Below are 16,114 nucleotides of genomic sequence, written 5' to 3'. Positions count from 1 at the left end.
TAGCTGAGTCATGGCCAAGAAATGAATGCAGTCTTCTTAAGGGAACTACTGAGCTTGGAAACTTCTAGTCCTCAAAACTTACGCTTATAAGCCAGGTAATGGTGGCACACACCTTTAATCCCAGCATTCAGGAGGCAGAGGCAATCGGATCTCTGAATTCAAGCATGATCTATAGAGCAAGTTCCAGGGCAGCCAGGACTGCACAGAGAAACCTTGTCTCCAAAAATCAAAACCTATGCACCTGCCAGGGGCTTCACCTGGTCACCCCACCTCCCACACCTGCTCCCAGAGGATAATGGGGATCAGATGCTACAGGTTCTACCCAATCTGCTCCCATGCCATCTCCTCTTATGCTTCCCGCCCAAGCACGCAGGACACAACTTGCCAAAATGGACTCTAACACTTTATTAGATAAGAGGTCACAAGCCACAGGACTTTAAAGTGCAAGAAATTCACTGGCAATAAAGCCACACGGACGCCAGTTCCCCACCAGTCCACAGCACCTCACTTTATCATTTTATATGATGTGGGGCAGAAGTGGAGAGGAGGGGTGAAACCCGTCATTAAAAATAGAGGACAGCAGGAACCAAGAACGAGCAGCTGGAGGAGCATGAGTATTATTGGCCTGAACTGCGGAAGGAGGGGCTGCCAGTGATGCTTGCGGAGGTCAGTCTAGAGCTAACACGTTTTAAAGCATTCTCATGACCAGTCGCTCCTCCACCTGTCTCTGGCTTCCCAGAGAATAAGTAATTTACCGCCTATAGTTAGGCTTGAGGGTATCCCTGATACATATAATAGACACAAACCACTGGCAGATGTCAATTTCAGAACCGTGGTGGAGACTCTATCAACTGGTGTGTGGGGAAAGGCTACTGGCAGGAGCTGTGGGGTGTGTACTGAGTGTGAGGTACACATGGATCTACCAGCATAGTGAAGGAGTGTGTATGTGCACAAGCATACATGTCCCATGCAAATCTCTAAGATGTGGTGGAAGAGAGCCTGGTTTCTTTGGTGGAAGAAGGGAATCATTAGCAAAGACCACAGGAGCTCTGGTTCTCTGGGAAGCAAGAAGCCTGTCCCCCATTCTACCACTAGCTAGGGCAGCTGTGTCTGCCCGAGACCTTCCCAGAACATGCCCTGTTCTCAGAACATGAATCCCAGAGAATGGTGGTCTGCCTGCCAGTCTACCCTGCACTGTGACACCCTCCTAAACGTGCAATGGCAACCCTCACCCACCCGTAAAAACAAATCAACAGCAGGTACTACAGATAGGGAATAAAGCAGACCAGTAACATCTCCCTCTAGTCTAGATTAGAGCCAGCTACCCTGAAGAAAGAAGCAAAGCTGCTCCATGGATAAGCCTCTGAGGAAGGAGGGCCTGAGGACACCTGCAGCTTCACTGGCCCAGAGTACTCACTCCCAACCATGCTCAGCCCATGCTCACCCACCTTAGGCATGCCATGCTGCCACTGAACCAGAACTTTGGAAGGAGTCTAGTCACTGGCACATATTCCTGGGAGCCTGAAAACGCCCTACAACCCCCATAATCTATAGGTCTTTTCCCAGGGTCTAGCTGGCTTCCCTATGTCCGGAGGATAGAGAAACTTAGCTTTCCCTCCTGTATCCTTAAATTCCTGCTTTGATGTCATGGAGACACATCCCCTCTGAGTTCTGTCTGCAATGCCTGTCAGGCTCACCTTTAACCCTGAGCACCTGTAGGCTCCAGGGACCTGGTTTCACTTAGCAATGCCTGACAGCCAATGACATAAGAACTCTTGATTGAGAAAGCTAAAATGGTAGCACTGTAGATTCCTGAGGGCCCACAGCTTGAGAGCTGAGGAAAAAAAAATCAAGCACTGATATCATCCCAAGCCCACAACCTCCTCCTCTGACATGGAAGTGCAGCTTCTCACATCTGAACTCTCCTGGGAGAGCAGGTCTTCACCGCCTCTGTTTCCCCTCTCACTGAGGCAGTGTGTCCCCTTGGAATAGAGTGGAGGCCTAGTTATGCAGGAGTGGGTGGGGTTTCTCAGCATGGAAGACATTGCAGGAGCTGGAGCAGCAGTGGTGTATGCCTGAAGCCATGACAGTGCTGCCACCACAGCACTGGCACGGGGCCCAGAGGGCTAGAAGACGTCCGTTTCCCTCTCAATGCCCACATACTTGAGGGCATCAGCTTGGCTGTACCTATCCCAGGGCAGGGAGGAGGAACCAGGTTACTCTGTGATTGACAAGATGGGGTCCCCTCCTGTTTCCCTTCCACCCAATTTCCAGCAGCCATTTGTAATGTTCCTAGTTCTGAGGCAAGCAGTGGCGACTAGAGACCCTCTCCTCCACCCACCGTAGCTGCTGTAAGCCCCAAAACAATTCCCAGCAGCCACTCCTGCCTCCTTCCCAACCTCCTCACCTATAATCGAAGAAGAGTTCTTCACCAGCCTGAATTGCTCTCTTGGCAAAGATCCCAATGCGGTGGTCTCCATTCACCATGACCACTGTGGGCGGAGAGGAGAGGACAACCTAGGCTAGCTTCCAAGGCTTCCTAGTCACTCCACTCTGCAAGCCTGCACTCAGGAGAATTATGGGCTGATTTTCTCCAAATTCCCAGTAGGATCGAATGGAAATAGAATGTAGTCATGATGGCAGGCAATTATTTCTCTTCTTTTGACTTTGCTATTACAGCAGTGAGTTTGGGGAAATGGTGACCTTTAAATCATGGGTGTGGGAGCAGAGTTTTTATGTTGTCAGTAGAAAAGGCGTATGAAAGGAGAGGCCTAAAATGATGGCAGATAGGCATCAAGAGTCTCCTTGGAAAACGGTAACTCAGCCATGAAAGAAAGGAATAAAAATCACAGGACTTGAGTTCAATCAGCCCACCCGCTTCCTAGGCTCCTGAAGACTCACTCACCTTTAGCATAACAGTTGGGGTTCACTGAATGGTTTGCAAAGCGAATTTTGTTTCCTTTCCGGGTAGCATCCACTACAAAATCTACATGACATAAATCAAAGAAAATCATGAGTGTCCCAGGAAACTATACTTTGTGGGTAGGGGGTGGTATAAGGTCTAGCTCTGTGGCCCAGGATGGCCTAGAACTTATTAGCCTCCCCAGGGCTAGGATTACAGGTCTGTACTACTGTGCCCTTTTGTTTGTCAAAGACACGATCTCCTGTAGCTCAGGCTAGCCTTGAATTTATGGTTCTAGCCTGTCAAATGCTGGGATTACAGGCATGAGAAATGTGCCTAGCTTCAACCCCCCACTTCCTTACATCTAGTTTAGGACAGTTAAGAGGAGACAGAAATGATTTAGTCTAATGGGAACATGAAGCCCAGAATAGTACCAGGAGATGGGCAGAGCGCAGCCTCCTCATGTGGGAACATCCCCTGTGGTCCCCCCTCTGAATTTTGGATCTCCTCCCACCTACTGGTTAGGGTAGCTTCTCAAGTGGAAATGCCCACTGTTCCCACACCAAACACAACTCAGAAATGAAGCAGAGCCCACGAGGCTTCCAAGCTCAGCTTAACACTCTGTTTAAAGAATCTGTTGACAGACTCAGTGTTGATTTGAACCTGGATCACAGCAAAGGATGCTTAGCGTAAAGACTTGCACATGATGACCTTGGTAGAGAAGGCCATGGCATACCATTGTTGAGGTTGAAGAGGAAGCTGGACATATATTTATCATAGACTTTCCCTCGTCGATCAGCCTCATCCTGAGAGATGAGCTGGAGGAGTAAACAAGGAAGAAGAGGATGTCATGCCTGCTTTAGGTGCAGCAATGTCTGAACTGGGAAGGGGCAGTGCAGGAGAGCAAGACTCTGCTGGCTCCATCTCTACCCAAAGCTGCCCAGGGTGAAGGCTAGAGACAGCCAGACACCAACACTTGACAAACAGTGGTTTGTTTCAGGATTGCAAACAGTTCTGTGGGATCCCCTGAGAGGCCACATGAAAACTGGGCTGAGTTATTTAGAGATTAATTCACAGAAGCCTAACCCACAGAAAGTCACAGAGTTTCTTGTCAGTATCTTCCCAGTAAGAACATGGGCTGAACCTGGAACACTCACCTCACCACAATATTCAGAAATGAATTCATTCTTCTGCACAGACTCCTTGATGAAGGTACCCCATCCGGCCACATCGGAAGGGGCCAGCAGCAGGTGCTGGGGGAGAGGGAGGCAAGCCTTAGATGGCAGGCGGGTGTGAGTGGGTGTGAGTGCTTCATGTGCACGTGTGTGCTGGGGGCAGGTGGAAAGAACTACCAACTGTCAGGGGAACCTGAAAACAGAAAGGGTCCAAACCATTCGCTCTTGAGGGGGTGAGAACAAAAACTGGAAATGGTAAAAGAAATAGGGTATTTTCTTTCTCTTCCTTGGGGACTTCTGGGGCTGAGTCTGGGCATACACCATAATGTAGGCAGTAGAAGGGGCAACAGTGGGGCTGTGGAGCCCCAAGGTAAAGTGCTTGCCTCCCATATGTAGAGACTTGAACTTCAACCCAACACCACAGGGGAACAGAATGGTGCATACACCTCTGCTCTTTTTAGTAGAATGGAAAATTAGATTAATTTGACCACTGACAAAATCTGTCAACCACTTTTACATACAACCCCTGAGGAGCCAATAGAACGACACCTGGCAACATTTCCTCTTTCCCACTGTGATCTTGACCCAAGAAAAGACCTCACCTTTTTGAGGCCACGCTGGATGCTGCAGTTTTTGCAAGACACCACCTTACAGTCCCAATGCTCTGAGGCCCCACAGGTGAGGCACAAGTCAGGGTCACACTCACGAACTGCCAAATAGCATGGACATTGCTTGGTATTGCACTGAGTCTTACAGCGACAACCAGGAAAACGGTTCTGGCCTGAGTGGGGAGATGGGGATGGTTAGGAAGCGGGCCCGCACTGATGCAGGTCAGACTCAGTCGGGCACAGCAGAGAAGTGAATGTGACATGTCCGAGGACTCTTGGCAGAACAGACAGTAGGTTCCTTCCCCTGAACATCTGGCTATTCCCTTAGACAAGAAAGTACCTCCTTTAGGTCTCAGGACATGGCTCAGTTGGTAAAGTACTCACCATGTAAATATGAAAAATTAAATTTGATCCACAGAACCCACATACAAAAGTCAGGCATGGAAACACCCGTGCTTAGAACCCAGTGCAGGGAAGGTGCAGACAGATGGATTCCTGGAGCTCACTGGCCAGACAACCTAGCTAATGAACAAGCCCTTAGTTGCAGTGAGAGATCTCATCTAGAAAAACAAGGTAGGTGGTTCCTCATAAATGACACCCAAAGTTGACCTCTGTCCACACAGGCATGCACATGCACACGTGTGCTTACACAGATACACGCACTATGAACTAATTCCCAACAGACTAAATGACAGGTATGACTATTAAGTGTCATCTGGAGATTTCCTACAGGGTCCCCCTCTCATCCTTGTTGACAGACTTTGGAATTGAGGTGGTAATAACCCTAAAGAAAATGAAATCAGTGCTTTTCACAGTAAATCCTCCTCATCAAAACAAGCATCATCTTCTGAAACGAACACATCCGCTGTATGCCGTCCTCCGCTGCCCACAGCCCTCAACAGCACTAGCTCTTATCTGCTGTGGCTGAGATCACTATCTGTTCCTTGTCAGGTGACAATCACAGCACAGAAGCCTAGGCGCTGCCCTCTGCAAACCCAGAGGCTGCCATCTATTGCTCTGCCACAGGCAGGAAAAGTGAGGAAAGGTGAGGTGGGTAAGAAGTAGACAACTACTTTTCTGCTGACACTACCTACCCTGTCTCCTACCAGAGATGTACGTACCTATGTATGTATATATGTATGTATGTATGTATGTATGTATATTTGATGCATGTGTATATCCATGTATCTATGTAAAACACATGCATGAGTAGCCACAGAGGCCAGAAGAAGGCAGCAGACTCCAAGAGTGGAGTAATAGCTGGTTGTGAGGGTGCTGGAAACAGAACTCAGGCGCTCTGCTTTTAACCACTGAGCTGTCTCTCTCTAGCCCCCTATACATTTATTCTTAATTTTAATTTTATGTATCTTTGGGTGAGTATGTGCACCTGTGTGCAAAAGCCCTTGGAGGCCAAAAGGTGGCATTAGATCCTAAGAGCTAAAGTTACACTTTCTTGTAAGCTGCCTGATGTGGATGCTGAGAACCAATCTAGGGTTCTGTAAGAACAGTATGCACTTTTACCTGCCCTAGCCCCTCCTATAAGATATTCAAACTCCTCAACTGAGTATGGTGGTGCATGCCTTTAATCCTACCACTCAGGAGACAGGACAGGGAGATCTCTGTGAGTCTGAGGCCATCCAGTAAGATCCTGTCTCAAAACAAACAAAATACAACAAAATAAACTCCAGCTAAACTCCAATGAAAACATTGAAACCAATGTTCTTTATCCTGTTCACGTTAATATATGCTGGGGGGAAAAAAGAGTTACTTCATCCAGGGTGAGTATATAGACAAAGGCTAGCAAGCACAGGTCATAGAGTCAACGGCTAGTCCAACAGCCAATCTGCAGTTATTACAGACATAAAGAACCCATACGGGATCCAGTGTGATGGCACACACTTGTAATCCCAGCAGCTAGGAGGTAGCGGCTGGAGGAGCAGGAAGGTCAAAGGTCAGCCCAGAGGTCTGTGCATGTATTCTTTTTCTTTAAACTTTTAATTACAGACTTAGTGGGTTTATAGATGTGGAAGGAGAGGACAGCACAAGAATCTATTCTTTCCTTTCCTCATGTGGTTCCAGGCTCTAATAACCAAGGCTTCCTGGCAAGTTCATTTTATTGCTTTTTCCTGGAAGATGGCCTCACAGCCCTCTTTTTTCTTCTCCTCTTTCCCCTCTCCTGTTCTCTCTTTTGGGGCAGGATTTAACCTGTGTTCATTCTCCCAATTCAAGGGTTGGTTATAGGTAGGTGCTCCTGTCTCTACCTAAACAAAACTGGAGGTGGTGGGTGTTGTTAAGAAAAGTTTTCTTAGTAGCACAGGTTGGCTTTGAACCCTGATCCTCCTGCCTCAGACTCCTACAGTGGAGTTCCAGACCTAATTACAGTTACACACTACCACACTCAACCCACATAACTTTTTTGTTCACTTTTATTTTTATTTATGTGTATGTGTGTGTCAAGTGTGCGTGGATGCCCAAGGACAGAAGGTGTCAGATCTCCTGGTGTCAGAATCACAGGTGGCTGTACATTGCCTGATATGGGTGCTGGGAACCAAACTTAGGTCTGCCAGAAGAGCAGACAGTGTTTTTAACCACTGAGCCATCTCTCTAGCTTTAAAAACCATCATCCTGAAGAGGAGACCCTGAGTGCAAAAGCTCCCGCTTCTCCATTCTCCTAAGAAGATGGAGAAGCATCCTGTCTAGTTCCTGCTTCCAGAATACCCACCTGAAGACTTAAAACATGACTTTCACAGCTAGGAAAGATGAAACATATCTGTAATCTCAACTACCTATGAGATGAAGAAAGGAAAATTGCTTGAAAATACAGAGTGGGTAGAGAGAGAGGAGGAGAAGGCAGGAGATGGGCGGGAGAGAAAAGACTTATTTTTTGGTGGTGGGGGCACGTGTTGAGACAGGGTTTTTCTGCGAAGCCCTGGTTGTCCTGGAACTCAAACTCACTCTGTAAACCAGGCTGACCTCAAACTTGGGAGGGCCACCTACCTCTGCCTCTGGAGTGCTGGGGCTAAAGATGTGTACCACCACCACCACCCAGTGCTTAGGATTTTTTTGAGACTTTGTGAGTTTAAGAGTTGGGGTAGAACAGGGGTTGGAGAGATGGCTCAGCAGCTAGGAGCAATGGCTGCTCTTCCAGAGGACCTGAGATTGATTCCCAGCACCCATATGATGGCTCACAACTGTCTAACTCCAGTACCAGGGGATCTTATTCTCTCTTCTGACCTCCTTGAACAACAGGCATGCCCCATAGTACAGACACACATGCAGGGAAAACACTCATATACATAAAATAATAAAGTTTTAAAATTAAAAATAAGAAAATAGAACAGACCAACCCCCACAACTTGGAGAATCACTCCTTCCTTCCCTGTAGGATGCCTGAAGCACAGTGAAGGGATATTAAAAGTCTGCAGGCAGCTAAGGGGCAGGAGAAAAGAGCCTGGGCACTCCAAGGCCAACCACTGTGGTAGACGATGGTGAAAGCAGGGTGCTCTTACAGTCTGGGCTGCACTGACAGAACTTTTCACAAAAGTTCTGGGTCATGATGCAGGGGCATGTGCTGTCACAGGGACGGTCCGGGTGGTCACAGGGTTGGTAGTTATACACTTGTGTAGAATTGTTATCTAAAAGAAAAGAATAGAGCAGGACATTGTTTCGACCAGGCTACACTGATGCCCTATCCCCCAAATGTTCCAATGCCTCAGCTCGAAGTCGGCTTGTCCCAACTGTGACCCTGAACACACTCAGCACTTGATAATGTAGCTGACCCCTGTGCATAAACAACAGAGTATCTGCTTTGTGGGCAGGGTGTAGAGATGGCCTGAGATAACAGGGCAGCTACTTGAAACATGAAAAGAGGTCTGGAACTGGCAAACAGCACATTAGGAAACTCGAGAGACCACAAGGCTTTACATTTATCTTCTGAGATGGCATCTCAGCTGTAGTCATTGGCTCAGCCCTAGAGATGCTGCAAAGAAATCTGCATCTGTAGAAGCAGGTAGGGCCAACAAGACAGCTACAGGTGCAGCAGGGTGATAACCACAGGGTGAGGCCTTAATCTGAACTTTGTGTGTGTTCCTATGAGCAAGGTGCCTAAGATGGAGCCCGTGCCCCTGAACATGGTAAGCATGTACTCCAGTCTCATCTCTCCCCACCTTTCTCTTTCTTCTACTGAACTTACCTTTCTTTAACTGGATTTTCCTGCAGTGTGCGGCCCACAACCTAGGGGAAAAAGAAAGAAGGATAGGTCTGAGTTATGGTCCTCTCAACAAGCATGATGACAGTGTCCTGCTCCGAGGGGCAGCTTGACAACCATAAGGTAAGTTACCCTTTCTGCTAAGTTCTTTAACACAAGGTTCCTCCTCCCAAAACACCAAAATAACAAAAACCCAGACAAAGCAAAGTCACAAAGCTGTCTCACACTGCTACTTCTCCCTCTTCGCACTTCTTCTCTTGCCCAGCAGAACTCTAAGCTGGTAGATGGAAGGCCTACAGTGAAGAGGCTGACAGAGACTTCCTCTGCAGCGAGAGCTAGAGCCACCTCCTTTATTTGTCTGGTCATACATTAGAAAACCTGGTCATCAGACTGACAATTTTCACCTTTTAGACAGGGTCTCATCATATAGCTCTGCCTGGCCTGACACTATATAGACCAGGCTAGCCTGGAACAAACAGAGGCCCATCTGCCTCTGAGTTCTGGGATTAAAAGCATATGACCAGACCCAGCTCTTAATTTTTTCAACTTCCAATCAATAACAGCACTATGTAACACAGAAAAAAACACTATTGTTAAAGAAAAAGACCACACTCTGCAGAGTGGGGAAGATAATCAATACCAGAGAAAGGGGAAATAATCTTAGTGCAGAGCCACAGGCCAGCTATGTCCTCAGTGTGGGCACAGGGAAGGGCTGGCCCTAGTCACAGGTCCTGAGGGAGTTCTGAGGATACCAGCTCTATCTGAGTGTCCCAATAAGATGGTCTGGCTCTGCCCAGTGCAGTGAGTAGCCAAGGTGGGGGGGGGCAAGGGTAACCCAACAAGGTCAGAGCACAGATAACCTGAGGAGCCTTCAGAGTCCTTTGTCTAACCCTTGCCTGTGTTTTCTTTTCTTCTTCTGTGCAGGGTTCATGAGCTCATCCGTTGGCAGCTTCAGGATAAGTGATTCTTTGACTGCAAACTGAAAGACCTGGAAGAGAAATGAATAGGACTTGTCACATCTCTGGGATGAGGTGACCAGGTGCTGGGCTTGTTAAGAATCTGGAATTTGCAAGCTGCTAACAGGGCATCTTTTTAGTAGAGACAGGATGTGGTGGGGTGGGGGTCACCGGCACTGAAGATTTACTTAGACCCAGGAGGCAGAGCTAACGAGCAGGTACTGCTGTCCATTACCCTGGCTTTCACCTACCACTTTCCAAGCCACAGTGAGCTGCCTGAGTGGCTCTGCAAGGGATGAGTGAGGCCTGTTGGGAAGGGTGTCACTGGGCTAAGCACTAGCTCCCTCTGTTGGTAGAAAGGTACCAAAGCCTTGGCTGTCCAGTAGAGCAGCGTTTAGGGAGAGCTAGCTCCTCCCTCTTCCACGAGCTTCTTCCTTTATAGCATTCATTTCTAGTGTCCCCTCCCTCTTTTTCTTTATTCCCTACTTAGCTATGAAAACTTCTGATATCCTTCAAAATCTATAAATAGTATCAGAAAAATATTTTATTTATTTGTTGATTTGGTTTTCAAAATGGGGTTCTGTATAGCCCTGGCTATCCTAGAACTATAAACTTAGGTTGGCCTGGAACTTAGAGAACTGCCTGGCTCTGCCTCCCAAGTGCTGGGATTAAGGGTATGCATCACCACTGCCCAACTGCCTTTTTAAAAAACACATATAACTCTATAGACTTTTAGGTTAAGAAACCTATGCTGTGGGCTGGCAATATAATGGCTGAGCAGGAAAGGCACTTGCAAGGCAACTCTGATGACCTGCGTTTAGTCCTATTGCTTAAGGAAAGGACCAATACCAAGAGTTGTTCTCTGTCCTCCATAGAAATGCTATGGCACATGCACACTTACACACCTACACACCACACACAGACACACACAGTAATAAAAATAATAAAATTTAAAAAAGAATCTGTGTTGCAAGGAAACACATATGGGCTCTGAGATGAAAGTGTAAATCCACCGGGCGGTGGTGGCGCACGCCTTTGATCCCAGCACTTGGGAGGCAGAGGCAGGCGGATTTCTGAGTTCGAGGCCAGCCTGGTCTACAGAGTGAGTTCCAGGACAGCCAGGGCTACACAGAGAAACCCTGTCTCAAAAAAACAAACAAAAAAAAAAAAAAAAAAAAAAGTATAAATCCCTTCCACTCATAATTCTCCTCAGCAGTTCACATGACAGAGCATGAAACAGGCTCCCAACGCCTACAGAAGTCCCTGGCTTAGTAATGCTTACAGATGTGCTCATAGAAAGAAACCATGCAAGCCTGCAGAAGTCAGGGAGCTGTGTGGTCAGGGTGTCAGCGTTGGGCTCCCTTCTTGCTGGGCAAACTGGCCCGGGCACCTGGCTATCATCTCTGTTCTGCACTCTCTTCTCCCTGCCATTTCTCTAGGAGAATTTTATTGCATTTCATTTATTTATTATGTATGCATGTGTATGTTTGTGTAGGTGTGTGTATGGTAGTGTAAGTGTGGAGGCTGAGAACAACTTTAACAGTTGGTTCTCCCTAATGAGTGGATCCTGGGTATCGAACCTGCAGAGCCATCTATCAGTCTGCAGTCTTTTCATGCCTCTGGACCATCAGTGGGTGTTGTCAAACCGTATTTTCAGGTATAGTATGAGCAAGAAGGCTAAGGTCTGCACCCAGGTACTGGAGTGGCAATTAGAAAACCTAGTGATAGGAAACTTGGAATATAGCATGTGAAGAAGGGCTGGGCATGGCGGCACACACACCTTTAATGTCAGCACCTGGAAGGCAGAAGCAGGTGGATCTCTGTGAATTCAATGTCAACCTAGTCTACATAGTGAGTTCTATTCTAGGCCAGCCAGACCTATCCCAAAGGAAAAAAAAAAATCACACACACACACACACACACACACACACACACACACACACACACACGAGATCAAGACCTCTCCATGATATAAGAGAGGTTCACAAGACAGTTTCTGTCTAGACCCAGCCTGCTAAGACAGTGGAGGAGATGAACTGTAAGGAAAAAACCCACATTCATCCTGTTGCTCTCAGGAAGTACCTGTTTGCATGTCTTTGTCCCCAGAAGCCTGGCTATTGAGCAGAAGTTGTTGAAGTAGGTGCCATGGAAGACTCGGAAAAGAGATTCTTCAGCTCCAGTCCATTCCACAGGCTCTGAGGGGGCTTCCACAACACAGAGCTGAGGTGGGGCTGGACTAGCTTTCTGCTTCGTGGGGGTCTGACAGCGAGAGTTAGCCTCTGAGCAAGGGAGAAAGCACAAACGTGTGGGATGCAGTTTGTTGGTAGCCCCTACGTCATTCTGACTTGAAAAGGAGAACATTTAGGAAATGTTAGCTGTACATGGGCACACTCCTGTAATCCAAACAGAGTTGGCAGGATCAGGACAAGTTTAAGATTAGCTTGGCCTACAGAGTTTGGGGGGGGTGGGGTGTGCATGTGCACGCGTGATTGCTTACAGGTAAATTAGTAGAAAAAATTAAGAGTTTTTAAAAGTTTTAAATATTGAGAGAGTGGGAGCTGGGTATTTTCTGTTTACCTGAAGAACTGGAGGCCCAGTCATTGCCAGTGTCTCTATCACTGTCTCCTTCTTTAGTCTCAGCTATAGCAGAGGCTGATGTATTGGAACAGGAAGCACTGACCACTGGGTGCCTTCGGCGGCGGCGCCCAGAGCACTTGGACCGAGGGTTATGCAGCATGGCATACTCCTTTGCTCCTTCCTGTGGTGAACACATTACAGGTAAGAAATAGGAATAGGCACAGGGTCTCCAAGTTAATGCCACCATCATAAAGCTTTCTACAACGATACTTTGTTTTTATCTGTACCATGTAAGTGTAACCATATTATGACAGTGATTAAACATTCCCAAAAACATGAAAACATCCTCTATAATCTATACATCTTCAGCTTTGAGAAGTATCTGAAATTCTTTCACATGTTAGCCAGCTGGGATTTGAGAACATCCCCTGCATATGAACCAAGGGTCAGAGAGGATGGAACCTGCTTCAGAGAATGTAGCTCCATGTTCCAGAGTAGATTCAGGAGTCAGGGCTCCTTTCCCTAGGACACTTTGTTCACATATGACCACAAAGCTTCCATTTTTGTTAACATATGTGCAATCTTTGAATTAAAACATAATCACTGTTTAACTTAAAAGCTTCTCCCTAAAACCCCATGAGACTCAGAAGAACACAGAAACTATAACTCAGCTGGGTCACAACTGCCATCACAACACACTTCTACCGGTTTCTCAAAAATAGTCCACTGTTTGAAATTAACTGGCTCTGATACCACACATGCCCTCCACTCAAACACACAGCACTGGTGGCTAATATGCTGTGCACTTTCTTCCTCTTTTTGGGAGGGTTTGCTTTTCAAGACAGGGTTTTTTCCGTGTAGCCTTGGCTGTCCTAGAACTTGCTCTGTAGTCCAGGCCAGCCTCAAACTCAGAGATCTGCCTGCCTTTGTCTCCCGGGTGCAGAGAGTTGTACCCAACCTCGCTTCCTCTTTTTTTCAGGGCTGAAAAATGAATCAAGGCTTTGTACACAGAGACAATTACTCTCAAACGGAGATGAATCCAAGCCCAAAATACTGCCTATCATAAATAAAACCCAAGCACAGAGCTACTTCTGAGAATCCTAGATCAAAGAACAGGCCAGTGATGCCCTAAGAAAACAACTACATTTAGAATTTAAATCATCTCACAAGACTGAACTACCAAAAGGAAGAAATGAGGGCTGGATGCCAGCACTTGGATGACAGAGGCAGGCAGATTTCTGTGAGTTTGAGGGCAGTATGGTTTTCAGAATAAGTTCCCAGTCAGAGTGCGACCTTGTTTCAAAACAAACAAACAAAAAGAAGAAACGAATGATGAAATTGTTTGAAGTAAAAATAATGAAGTATCGTATAGTCAAAATATGGTCTCTGACTAGATACTGTGATTTGAAAACAAACTCTAAGAGGAAAGTCAGGGACGTGGCTCACTGGAAGGGACGTACCTAGGGATTTATACTTTTTTTTTTTTTTTTTTTTTTTTTTTGGTTTTTTGGAGACAGCGTAGCGTTTCTCTGTGTAGCCCTGGCTGTCCTGGAACTCACTCTGTAGACCAGGTTGGCCTCAAACTCAGAATGCCTGCCTCTGCCTCCCAAGGGCTAGGATTAAAGGCATGTGCCACCACTGCCCAGCTGACAAGTCACATCTTAAACAATCAATAATCTATGTTGTAGACTGATAGAACCCAAGAACATTTGATAGCCTTCAGATAACATCAGTATGTATAAAATTCTGCATTATCCTTCAGTTTTATGCATCACACAAACCACATAGATTACTGGGGTCTAACAGCAGTATGTCTGGGCAGATGACTCAGTGGGTTAGTGCTTCCAGCTGACCTGAGTTTGATTCCCAGGACTCATACAAAAGGAGAAAACCACCAACTCCTGAAAGTTGTCCTCTGACATACTTTATATATATCTCTATATATACGATATGACACGCCTTACCCAATGCTCAAAATAAGTGATTAAAATATGTCTGCCCACAGAACTACAGAAACCAGCCTCAGAAGATTAAGCTCCATTGATATGTGCCAGTCAGTGAGAAAAGGACACATGCCCCAGATGACCAAGATCCCATTCAACACACACAACCCTCCCCCATCCTGTCTCCTGTTCCTGCTTTCCACCGGTAACAGCCTCTGTGCTTCTAAGTGTCCTGAGATGAGGCTTTCAGACAGAAACCCCATCTCTATCTTCTCAGAATGCTGGCCCTTGGACAGTCGGTTATAAAAGAAAAAAAACAAACAAACAAACAGGGCTTTTACGTTCATTTATCAGATACTATCTGGAATTAAACTTATCCTTGACATAATTTTAAAATGAGAACAAACACTCCTAATATTGACAATAATAAGCCCATCTTTGGCATTATGCACAAATGTATAATGAGACAATGAGGTTCTGACTACCCCTTCAGCAAAGGATCTCATACTTGACCATGTCAAAGCCTTCTATTCCCCAATCTGCCATCTTTTCTCCCATTTAGCACTGAAGAGCCAGAATGAATGAAGTGTTGGCAGCAAAATAAATCATGGCCCCTTAGCAGTTTTCCTGGTGAGTTCCTTTTACTATCCTTTGTCTTTGCACCCACAGTTACATCATCTTCCTTTGCCCAATTCTAAATACGAATGAGAAGCGCACCAGATGATTAAAATATTAAGAGCTAACTAATCACGTACAGAATGCAGAGTACCAGATAACAAGGACATATGAACTCCTTTACTGTTTAGTACTGTGCGTCAGCTCAGAGACCACGGTGAAAGTTACTTGGAAGGTTAGAAGTGATATATCTGCCTAAGTAACTAACTGTATGGGTTACAGAGGAGGCTGAGGACCACTGAGATGTGCAAGTCAGAGAACAAAAGAACCCTGCCTGAAGGGCAAAAAACCTGTTGGCAGATTGCCATCCTGCCTGTTCCTTCTGTTCCTCCCTAGAAGCCCTTTGTGTTCCTGACTTCTCTTGAGATTTTTTTTTTTTTTCCAGATTTTTCAAGACAAGGTTTCTCTGTGTAGTCCTGACTGTCCTGGAACTTACTCCATAGACCAGATTGGCCTCGAACTCAGCTATCCACATGCCTGTCTCCTATGTGCTAAAATTAAAGGCATGAGCAATCACACCCATTGAGATGGGATCTTAAAGGTGCCCCCCCCCACCACCAGTATCCTCAGGATGCCAGCCAGCTGTTGAGTAAAAACAATCTCCCCATCAACTCTTTCTTATCTTCAAATTATTGGCTTTTGTGTAGAGACAGTATATATGACACACACACACACACACACACACACTTACACACACACTTTGCTCTAATATCTCATATTCTAGCACCAGCACACAGGCACCATCTTTGCTCTAAATGGAACAGCAGTCTCAGACTCTGAAGTTGAAGTAGATAAGATTTAGAGCAGAAAACCCTTTACTAATGTTCATCGACTCTTACTCCATCACCCCAAGAGACTGAATCCATTCTGCCATGTCAGGAGGGCCTCTGCGGGGCTGTGGGCTCACTCATTTCAAGGACCATTTCCTGCTTAACTTTAAACAGAGTTAACAAAGCCAGAACAGCTTAAGAACCTACCAGCAAAAGGAAGCAGTCTGTGCCACATGGTTCTGGCTCAATCTTGATTTCCTTGTTCTTGCGTTTATATACATTAGGGGTGGCATGGAAAGCT

General features: G+C 46.3%; 1 protein-coding gene across 7 annotated transcripts in view; it reads right to left on the bottom strand.

Moving 5' to 3' along the window:
• Nucleotides 1-390: 390 nt before the first annotated feature.
• Ezh1 (enhancer of zeste 1 polycomb repressive complex 2 subunit) overlaps nucleotides 391-16,114 on the bottom strand; it is a 34,014-nt gene continuing 18,290 nt past the window's right edge. For all 7 annotated transcript variants that reach the window (XM_076935775.1, XM_034505589.2, XM_076935777.1 and 4 more), the window contains 12 exons: nucleotides 16,021-16,112; nucleotides 12,426-12,606; nucleotides 11,931-12,127; nucleotides 9,789-9,880; nucleotides 8,878-8,918; nucleotides 8,195-8,320; nucleotides 4,680-4,858; nucleotides 4,060-4,155; nucleotides 3,639-3,720; nucleotides 2,906-2,986; nucleotides 2,408-2,492; nucleotides 391-2,187 (listed from right to left, as the gene is read on the bottom strand). In XM_076935775.1, coding sequence (XP_076791890.1) covers nucleotides 2,127-2,187; nucleotides 2,408-2,492; nucleotides 2,906-2,986; nucleotides 3,639-3,720; nucleotides 4,060-4,155; nucleotides 4,680-4,858; nucleotides 8,195-8,320; nucleotides 8,878-8,918; nucleotides 9,789-9,880; nucleotides 11,931-12,127; nucleotides 12,426-12,606; nucleotides 16,021-16,112 — 1,313 coding nt within the window. In that variant the 3' untranslated portion in view covers nucleotides 391-2,126. The remainder of the gene's footprint in view (nucleotides 2,188-2,407; nucleotides 2,493-2,905; nucleotides 2,987-3,638; nucleotides 3,721-4,059; nucleotides 4,156-4,679; nucleotides 4,859-8,194; nucleotides 8,321-8,877; nucleotides 8,919-9,788; nucleotides 9,881-11,930; nucleotides 12,128-12,425; nucleotides 12,607-16,020; nucleotides 16,113-16,114) is intronic.

This window comes from Arvicanthis niloticus, chromosome 6, assembly GCF_011762505.2.
Source record: "Arvicanthis niloticus isolate mArvNil1 chromosome 6, mArvNil1.pat.X, whole genome shotgun sequence".
Classification (NCBI taxonomy): Eukaryota; Metazoa; Chordata; class Mammalia; order Rodentia; family Muridae; genus Arvicanthis; species Arvicanthis niloticus.
The sequence above is the reverse complement of the archived record's forward strand: the minus strand, read 5'-3'. Positions and strand labels throughout refer to the sequence as shown.